This window comes from Pieris rapae, chromosome 6 (genome assembly GCF_905147795.1).
Source record: "Pieris rapae chromosome 6, ilPieRapa1.1, whole genome shotgun sequence".
Lineage (NCBI taxonomy): Eukaryota > Metazoa > Arthropoda > Insecta > Lepidoptera > Pieridae > Pieris > Pieris rapae.
In genome coordinates, this window is record NC_059514.1 from 4042272 (window position 1) to 4053224 (window position 10953).

General features: G+C 30.7%; 2 protein-coding genes across 2 annotated transcripts; one reads left to right on the forward strand and one right to left on the reverse strand.

Moving 5' to 3' along the window:
* Positions 1–79: 79 nt before the first annotated feature.
* LOC110999888 (E3 ubiquitin-protein ligase TRAIP) lies at positions 80–6177 on the reverse strand. The gene is made up of 8 exons (XM_022269159.2): positions 5893–6177; positions 5510–5722; positions 4959–5117; positions 4095–4196; positions 3587–3700; positions 1753–1858; positions 1077–1211; positions 80–798 (listed from the first exon to the last, which is right to left on the reverse strand). Exons 1-8 carry the CDS (start codon positions 6003–6005, stop codon positions 496–498), a joined length of 1245 nt encoding a protein of 414 aa, XP_022124851.2. The 5' UTR covers positions 6006–6177; the 3' UTR covers positions 80–495.
* Positions 6178–6866: 689 nt separating this feature from the next.
* On the forward strand, positions 6867–10880 carry LOC110999885. The gene is made up of 2 exons (XM_022269156.2): positions 6867–7051; positions 7306–10880. The coding sequence occupies exon 2, from the start codon at positions 7309–7311 to the stop codon at positions 10717–10719; it is 3411 nt and encodes a 1136-aa protein (XP_022124848.2). The 5' UTR covers positions 6867–7051; positions 7306–7308; the 3' UTR covers positions 10720–10880.
* Positions 10881–10953: the final 73 nt, after the last annotated feature.

Below are 10953 nucleotides of genomic sequence, written 5' to 3' on the forward strand. Positions count from 1 at the left end.
TAAGTTCCAAATAAGCTATTTGTTACTTATTGGTAGGATAAATAGTATTATTGCGTTTCACGACTGTCAGATAGCGCTATACGTCATGAAATTCGAAGTATCTTATTTGGAACTTTTATCTTTCGAATAATTTATGTGTTGCATAGCTATTTGGCACTTTATCCATACATTGTGAAACAGGCCCTTATACAAATAAATTTATAGACGGATAGCATAACTTCATAACAAAGATATACATGAAGAAAATATTACATGTTAAAATTAAATGGCAAATACAGGTACAAATAAGAAATCACCTTTTTCTTCTTTTTATATCTAGCAAAATATATAGAAAAATATATTTCTTCCAAGGCAACTTAAGGTCATTGTCATTCTTTAGATGTTGCAATCTCAATCTATTTTTACAATATATTATATTTTTCTATTTTAGATCACATTGATTTCTTAACTTTGATTTAGCATTGATAAAATAAAATAAAATCTACTTATAACTATTTATAACTTTTTGAAGTATTTATTGATTGATACCTCGTTTAGGTCTTGACTATTGGGACGTTTTAGCTTATGTTTCGCAGATATTTTGGGAATACGTGTCGTATTGCTTGTACTTGGCTGTGGAAATATGTCCATTTTAGAATGACCCCCAAGCCCATCGTACGAAGTGTCCATATCCGTTACATTTTCTTTAAAAAAATTTGCTTCTGGCTTTTCCTTTTTGTGGAAAATGCTATCTTTCTCTTGTTCTTTAAACTTTTGGCATGTCGTTTTTATAGAGTTAAATAGTGCAAATTCTGATGGCTGAAACATAAAAAATTCATACATAAATATTGTACTACTGTTTACACATAAAAAATAATAAATATAATTTTGCATTAATATTGTTTGAATCAAGGGGTGTTTTTATTCATTGAAGGTATAAAAAATTGATGTTTTTATATATGTATATGCTTTAGTAAAATAAGTTAGTATTTATAAAATACGCATACTTTATTATAGGTACCTCCTGTATATAGAAGAGAGCTTTAATTTTAGATCAACTTGCCTTTACATGTTAAAAATTAAATGGAATTTTGTACCTTAAGATTTTTATCGAGTAATTGTTGTTTCGGTCGCCGTTGCAGGGCGGTTAAGGGAAGGCTACTTTGCTTCAACGATAAGTATGGCGAGTCCGATTTTACTATTGAATTCACCGAAGGTCCTGGAGCCACAACCTAAACAAGAATATGAAGGTTTTACATAAAATAAAACCGATATTAAGTACCGAGAAGGAAAACATACAGCATTGTAGTCATATGGTAAAAGTTATAGTTATATATATATGAGTTACTAGGGACCCGCCCCGGCTTCGCACGGGTGCAATGATACTAAATACACTACAGAAAACCTGTGAACGTTGTTTATATAAATGTGGGTTATCCATAAGAGATAGACATATACCATAATGGACTTTTCTGTAGACCTTTTCAATGTGTACAATACTTAGTATATTATTTTGATAAAACTCTTAGGGCTCAGCCTGCGTTTGCAATGTAAGCGGAAAAAATGTAATTATTTACGACATCACATTAGAAACCTCAAAAATAACAGTACTTCTCCACTATTTAATGGATGTTATTATACATATACACTCCATCTATTAAAAAAAACCGCATCAAAACCCGTTGCGTAGTTTCAAAGATTTAAGCATACAAAGGGACATAGGGACAGAGAAAGCGACTTTGTTTTATAATAATATGTAGTGATAGGACTCACTTCCCGTTTGAAGCTATCAGTATTCTCGGGTTCTGCTCTACTTTCGAATTGCGTCAATTTTGGTGCATCGTGTGGCGTCAGGGTAACATTAAGTGACATCAATTGGCTGAAAAATAAAATTATTGTTAAATGTTTATCTATCATAAATGACTCAATTGGGTAGAACCTGGTAACACTTAAAAATAATTTAGAATTTTTAATCATCAAATTTTGTTTTATTATTTAACAAGAAATTTTTGTTAACATTTTACTATAAACAAGTTTATAAAAATACTAGCAGACTCGGCCAAGCGTTGCTGTGGCTAAGGTTTTTGTTATATTACATAGTAGTAAATTAATCAAGGGAAACCGTAGTAGAACTGGAGTCTCTGACTGGGGCAGACTAAACCTAGTCCAATTTAACCCCAAAAAGACACAAGTTTGCGCGTTTTCCGCTAAAAAAACACCCTTTGTCGCTACTCCTCTTTTCGAAAACACTCTCCTTAAAGCCACAGCCAGCATTGGAATACTTGGCGTTGACATATCGAACGACGTTCAGTTTCGCGGTCACTTGGAGGGAAAGGCAAAATTAGCCTCCAAAAAGCTCGGTGTGCTCAGCAGGGCGAGACGGTACTTCACTCCGGGCCACCGCTTGCAACTATATAAAGCGCAAATTCGGCCCCACATGGAGTACTGTTCCCACCTTTGGGCGGGTGCTCCCCAGTACCAGCTTCTTCCACTTGACCGTATTCAACGAAGAGCGGTTCGAATCGTTGACGACCAAAATCTCTCCAAGCGGCTTGATCCTTTGGCGTTGCGTAGAGATGTGGGGTCTCTCTGCATCTTCTACCGCATTTACCATGGAGAGTGTTCAGAGGAGTTGTTCGGATTAATACCTGCAGCTGAGTTTCATCATCGGACGTCGAGGCAGAATACGAAATTCCACCCGTATCACCTCGACGTCCGCCGTTCCACAACTGCGCGTTTTTCCAGGCAGTTTTTGCCGCGCACCACCACTCTGTGGAACCAGCTGCCAACTGAAGTATTTCCGAACCAATTCGACTTAGGGTCCTTCAAGAAAAGAGCGTACCAATTCTTAAAAGGCCGGCAACGCACTCGCGAGCCCTCTGGCATTGAGGGTGTCCATGGGCGGCGGTATCACTTAACATCAGGTGAGCCTCCTGCCCGTTTGCCCCCTGTTCTATAAAAAAAAAAAAAAAAAAAAGAACTTATGTGAAACGTTGGTACCACGACACGGACCTAAACTAAACTACCTTTAACTCAGCGCCATCTGTTAGAATTGTATCAAATAATAAACAAATGTTAATGTTATCGTAATTTTAGTAAGGATGCCTATTTTTTTTTAAAATGAAATATAGCCTATGTCACTCAGGAATGATGTAGCTTTCCAACAGTGAAAGAATTTTTCAAATCTGCCAAGTAGTTTCGGAGCCTATTCAATTCATACAAACAAACAAACAAACAAAAAATCAAACCTTTCCTCTTTATAATATTAGTATAGATGAGCTGTGTTGGCCTAGGGGCTTCAGCGACTCTCATACCTGAGGTCGTATGGTCGATTCCCAGCTGTGCACTAATGGACTTCTTTCTATGTGCGCATTCAACATTTACTCGAATGGTGAAGGAAAACTTATAACACAAAAAGTCGACGACGTGTGTCGTGCACTGAAGGCTGATCACCTACTTGCCTATTAGATTTAAAATGATCATGAAACAGATTCAGAAATCTGAGGCCAAGACCTAAAGAGGTTGTAGCGCCACTGATTTCTTTTTTTTGTATAAAAATATGTTTATTATATTATATTACTAAATATGTTTGTCTCGTCGTACTCACTCTAAATTGCTTTGAAGAGTTTGCACTGTAGCCTTTTCACTTGCCAACTTTTGCTTTAATAGGTGTACTTGCTCCCAATATTGTTTTTTCTTTTTCTCCGAATCACATAATGCTCTGAAATTTACCGATAATGGTGTCACTTTTATAGCGGTAAAAACTTGATTTACTTGGTTCAACCATATCCATTTGAAGTAATAACATAGACATTAATGAAAGAAAAAAAAGCCATTATTTATTCATATTGGTATATACACTTGCTAACGTCAATCATCATCTTCGATAGCTTTGCAGCTTTTTATAGGCCTCCTCAAGTTTAATTTACCATTGTTATTCATCTATAATATATTTATTTATTAATACACACTTTGTTGCAAAGAAATAACACAATACATAAAAATTACAAGGGATGCAACAGGCGGCCTTATCGCTAACAAGCGATCTCTTCCAGGCAACCCTAATATATATTCAATTGTTTAAAGATCCCATCAAAGCTGCGTCTTCGACTTACCGTTTCAATGCTGTTGCAAATGTAGCTAAAGTTCGTATGTCCGCGTAATCTTGTATCATTTTTTCCACCTCATCGTAACACGCATTCAATACTTTGTTAAGTCTGAAATAGGAAAAAATAAAATTGTGGCATCACGATGGACTTTAAGAAACAATAAAATATGTACATATGTGTTAGCTTACAATCTATTATATTTAAATATTACTGATTTTTACTTTATTAAATAGTACAATTTAAATTATACACATACAATAAATAATATGATGGTGATGTAACTGTATTATTTTTTTCAAAATTTTTGCTAAACATTTTATATAATGAAACCATGAGGATGTGATTATTCTATGGAAATTAACCTATACCTCATTTTACTTTTCAGAAATAGATTGTAACAACTATGAAGAAAGTTTTAGTTTATAGGTTTTAATTCTACCAAATAATTACAACAGTTAAAAAAATTGTGAGATTTCTGTTTCACCAAGGTAATAATATTTTCAAGAAACAAATATATTATTATGTTCTAGACATTCGTGAAAATTACTGTCATGTCATCCATAATTATGTTTAAACCGTTTTGCTCCCTCAGTCTAATAAGTTAATAAAAATTAATATCTGTAATGATCATTTAGTTATTATTTAGCTATTAACACCAAATACATAGTAATATTTAATTAAATAATGTAATAGCCAAAAAATACCTTAAATTTGATATAGATTTGTATATGTAATGTAGTTAGTATCTTAATAATAGCAATCCTTTCTATTATTTCTACTGACAAAAAAAATTATAAAAGGGTAATACTACTTATGTTTATGTTGTTAATACAACTAATTTAATATTCATAATAAGACAGGTTTACATACTCAGTTGATGTCTTGACATATTTATTAAGTTCTGCATTTTCAGACTTTAGTTTGTGAACCTCTTTATTTTGTATTTGGACATATTTTAATTGATCTTTTAGAGCTATAACAGCAGATGTTTTCTCAACCAACTTTTTTTCAGAACTTTGCAGCGAATCTCTGAAATAATATTGATTAAAATATAAATAAGTACCAATCTAACCCTCAAGAAGTTTGAGGTCATAGTCAGCCAAGAAAAAAAACCAAGTAGGAGTTTGAGACAAAATTAAAAATAACAAGTTTAACAAGGGTCTTCAATATGGAATTTTAAATTATTCTGATATATGCTATGGCTATAAGCCCTATAGCTGCTCACAGGAGCTTCACTTAATATAAAAAATTATCTTTATTCTTTTGGATTTAAGAAGATGAACCATTTAGATTTGACAGTACTATGTTGGACTATGACGCAAGTTTGCATTAATTACACAAGTAAAAGAAGTAAGGTGCCCAAAACTCTCTCTGATACAGTATTTATGAATAATATACATATTTAAAAAAACAAAGCATACTCTATCTTTTTTAAATTAAGAATAAATTCTTTAATTTGATTATCTTTTTCGTTGCATTTTGATTTTTCCTGTCGTAATTGCAGTTGTAAATCATCCAGTCTTGACTGCAATGTTGTGACATCTTCAACAGTAACATCATTTGAAATGGTTGGGTAAAGCCTGAACATGCACCTTTCTGTTACATTGATACGACATTGAGGACATGATTTCGATCTAGAAAATGAGATTTTTATTAATTTTTACGAATTTTGGGATGAATAGCAATTATACTTTAATTTTAGTTGTAAAATATTTTTTTTTATAAATAATTTATTTAAGAAGTAATATAGTAAGTAGTATGATATTATACAAAATTTGACTATGTAAATATTTTGAAGCTATACCTGCTTATCCATTGTTTTATACAGTGATAGTGAAACAAATGACCACACTTGATCACATAGATATTTTCAGATTGGTTTAATAAATCACTGCAGATTGTACACAATAAGTGCATTTTATTACTGATATATATTCCAACGTAATGTTTAAATCATAAATGAGGTTAATAATTTATTACAACGACAAAGAGAAAACTACGCTCAAAAACGAACGTTATAAAAAAATAGTAAATACCCTCTATTACTAAATTTTCGCATTTTAAACAAAAGTTTAAGTTCTATACAAATTCAAATTTCAAAGTTTAAACAGAAAAAAAATTAAAGATTGCGCGTTTGTTGACATTTCATTTGAAACTTAGAAATGTGACATTATAGCTATAGACCAGTCATTATAGACATTCGAAATCGAAAATTTAATTATAATTCCAAAAGTTTTCAAACTTCGGTCAAGTGAATGGTACATTGGGACGACAATAAATCTCATTTTGCAACCTTGTCCGCAGTCCGGAACATTGGTAAAATTGCAATTAAATTTAATTTTTGTTGTATGGTCGTGAAAAAATTCCAAAAGTTCTGCAAACTTGGGGATGTTTTCGCTATAATATAAAAGGTTGCAAATTTATAGAACCGTTCGGTATACTTTTCCGATATATGTATCAAGTTTGCAGTACTTTTGAAACGTTTTCATTCAGTTTAATAAAAAAAAAATTTTTCAATAACAAAAAATGTTCCGTACACTTAGATTGGTTGCAAATTTAATACGTGATATGAAATATAATAGCGAAAACTTCCCCAAGTTTGCAGAACATTTGGAATTTTTTTTACGACCATACAGCAAAAATAAATTTATTTGCAATTTTAACAATGTTCCGGACTGCGGACAAGGTTGCAAAATTTTATAGTTTGTTTTAATACCATTCCCGACCGTATCAAAAACATGAAATTTGAATTTCATGTTTTTTACACAGATTACAGAATACACTTCACTCATTACTGTTCAGTGTTCACTGTTGAGAGTTGTCAGTTGTTGTTTTGAGCAAAACTATTAAAATTAAGTATGAATGTACTTCTAAGTTCTAGCGAAGCAGTTGTTGCATTTCAAAGTTAAAGCTGGATAACACAAAAAAGTTAATAATTAATTATTCGTTAAATCTCAAATCAAGTAAGTACTATTGGGAATTATCTCATATAATTGATAGTGTATAAGAATATGTAATTAATTAGACAAGTAGTGGTGATGTTTCATTTTATTGCACAATATTTCAGTGTTTTTTATTAAAACAAATTATTTCTTCAATTAAATCCATTTGTTTCAAAGACTCTACAGCAATTGTAGTCAGAAAAAAAACTTTATTGACCATGATAAAGAAAAATCAGTACAAATAACATTCAATAAGTAGTAATTTTTACTTTCAGACAATGGCACCTGAGTTTCAATCGGAGACACAAGCTGAAAAATATAGATGTTTCAATAAGGCTGTTGATGATGCTATCACTGATTCAAAGTTTGAGATCAAATCTATAAACTATGATGACACAGATATTGATAATTTATTAAGAATAGAAGTAGCTAGTCAAAGAAAAAATTATGTTTTTATGTTGGATGCATTTAAATGTAAGGATATGCTCTATGCCTTTCGGGCAATTAAGTTGTCCGAATGGCTGATAATTAATGATGACTATAAACATATAATTAATCCAGATTATATTCATAAAAATCTTCTTCCATATATGACATTTAAAGCATTTAATAAACTACTGCTTAAAATACGCCTTACATTGCGTGATGCTACTCGAGTAGATGAATTTTTTCATTACCTTAAAGACAAAGATTTAAAAAATGCTGTAAAATGGCTTCCTTACTGTTCAGTTGATTTATCTGAAGAAATTATACACAAGTTTCATGATAAGATACAACTGTCCACTTTAGAGAAATTCAGGAATGAATCCAACTGTGTGTATATTTATTGCAAAAATACTAACAACGATTATAACAATACATTGCAAACACTTAATATTTTAAAAGTAAACAATGTTGAAAAGTATTTAAATTTTCTATTTGATTTAATTGATGCAAGTTATTCTGTGGACAAACTATCTGCTAAATCAACTAAGAAACTTATAAAGAGATGTCCACATCGGAAACTAAATGATTTTATATGTTTTATAAATGTTATTCACATACCAACTTTGGTAAAATCCTTCAGTAGTGAAGAAATCAAAGACGTCCTTATAAAACATAGCCAAAGTAAAAGACATGAATCATTATACAAATATGATAAGCTTAAATACTTTGTTGCCTGTTTGCCAATTGAAGATAAGCTGGATTTAATAAAAAACGTGTTCATTGGCAAAGTCAAACCAGTATATTCAAATGAAACTGATTTAAGAAATTGTACAATGATCCGTTGCTTAACCAACATGAACAATGCCTACCTCTGGTGTGAATTTTTGTCATTTGATGATGCATTCCAAGAGTTAAAGCGATTTATAGATGTGGAGTCTAACCCTGCTAAAAAAAGTTATATGCTTTGTACATTATTTAGCAGTACTCATAAAAATTATGACCACATTAAAATTGTTCTAGAGTATTATGTTAACAGCCACCTTCATGAAGGGTATAGATTCAAAACACAATTTCTGCAACATGTCTTACATGAAATTAATATTCTTAAATTGGATGAAGATTCATGGAATTTACTGAGCATTTTACTTTATAGTGTAGGTGTTTACCGTAAAATTAATAATTCTTTTCCAAAATATAAACCAAATCCTTTTATAATCATTGGCAGGCATCGTCGAAGTTATGATTTGAGAAAACTACAAAGTGATGATATATTTGTCAATTGTATAATCTTATACAATATCATTCATAATATTGATATCCCTGAGATATTATTAACAAAATTTAAGCATGCAACATTCAAAGAATTTAAGAACAGGGTCACAGATGAAGATAAAGTTAAATTATTTGATTTTCTTTTTGAAATCCTCAATAGCAAGCTTGAAAAGCAAGACATGAAAGACATTAATAATTTCGATGGTATAATGCTTACTATTAAGAATATATTGCAGCTATTTAAAGATTGGAATAAAAAAATATATGACTATCCGAAAATTTTAACAAAAATTCAAGAATTCAGAATCTTCTTTTCACATGAAAAATATGATTGCAGTGAATTAGATATTTTGATTAAGTCTATGAAATTCAAAATAGAAACAGAAAAATCAACTATCTTACCAGAAGATTTGTGTATAAATGTTTTAAAAAGGAATAATCAAGATTTATTTCAAATTATAACAAAGAGAGATAGTTCATGGAAATATGATAGAAAACCTATGCGTCGTTTTTTTTGCAAACTGCGCTGTTATTGGCATGATTCAATAGCAGCAGAATTTAAAAGAATAAGTCTAAATACTGATAAACCAAACTGGGATATACCTTGGGGACTCTTAACTGAAAAAGAATTTCTGGAATTGTTACAGCAATATTTTTCTACTCAAGAAATTGGTACAGCTAAAGAAAAAATTGAGATTGCAAAACATTTGCACTTATTTCGACCTTGTGTGTCTTTGGAAACAGCATTACATTTGTCTAATGAAAACGAAATTCAAAATTTCGCGTTATCAATTCATTCTTTGATGTACAATATGGATCCTTTTAAAGTCTGTGATATATTTATAAAATTACAAGATTTATGCTCTTCTTGCAAAAAAAAATCCTTACAAAAACATTGTCTTAAAATTGCTTTAAAAAGGTTAAATTATGAAGAAAAAACTGATGCTTTAAAAGAAATGTGGAAAATGACTAATAATAAATTATCACGTTTTCTACTTTTTCAAGAAACTTTTGCGTTATTATGTGAAGCAACTGATTGTCAAATAATCTTCCATTATTGGAGTGTTTTAAGTCATTTTATTGATAATTTAACAGAATGTGAAGATTTTAGATTAATTAAACTTCTATCCCATCCGAAAGATATTCCTAATGTAATATTGCCAGAATATTGCGAAACAGTTCAAAGGTTTTTTAAAACATTGACTGATATCACACATTTTCAAGAATTTACAAAAAGATTTATGTTAGATCCAGAGGAGAAAGTTAAAGAATTGCATAAAACATTAACCAAGAAACATTATGCTTTTTATTGGTTGGAAGATTACATTTTAGACACTAGCTCTGAAAAAGTACAAATGGAAAGATATGAAAAATTGTTAGTTCCATTACTAGGCGATGAAAAATTTATATTGTCCGAAAAGCAACCATTTATTGCAATACTTCATAGCCTCTATCGTAATTTGGATTATAAAATTTTGCATACAAAAGTTGTCGTTCCGTTAGCAATGTTTACGGATATTCAGCGAAGATTAGAAGAAAGATTACCATTTTATGAAAATTACGTTTTCATAACCTGTGGTCGTTTGTTTTTGGGTTATCTGCGTCTTTTAGACAAAAACTGTAAGCAATTGACAGATCGAGACGAAATAACACATAAAACTCAGATAGATTTTGGGGTATTTTGCGCAGATTATTTAGATGAAGAGATCGAAAAGCATTTTCCGACAATTTACATGTCTTTTTCTGATGCTCTGACTTTCCTGTTTCATGCGACCGACAACCAAAAGGAAATGCATTTTATTGATGCAATGTTAAGTCGGAACCCACGGCCTGAATGCTTTTTGACAATCATTCACGATTTACCAAGGAAAACGTATAGAACACCAGATGACATTTTGTTCTGTGGTATTTTGGAGAAAATGAGAACTCATCCGTCTGAGGAAATAAGAATGCTGTATTCAAATTATTTTATTAAAACTGATAGTGTGTAAGGTTAAATAACGTTGATTAGACGTAGGTGAATCAGAAACATTTATACTGTTATATTTGAAGACAATATTTATATGGAAGTTATGTATGAATGTTATATAATTAATATTTTTGCTATGTGCTCTTTTTTAATAAATGAAATAAGAAACTATATATTTATAAAATCTTAGAAAAATGATAGCTATAAAAATAACTTTTATATAATTAAAATGAAATGTCAAGATTTAATAATAATA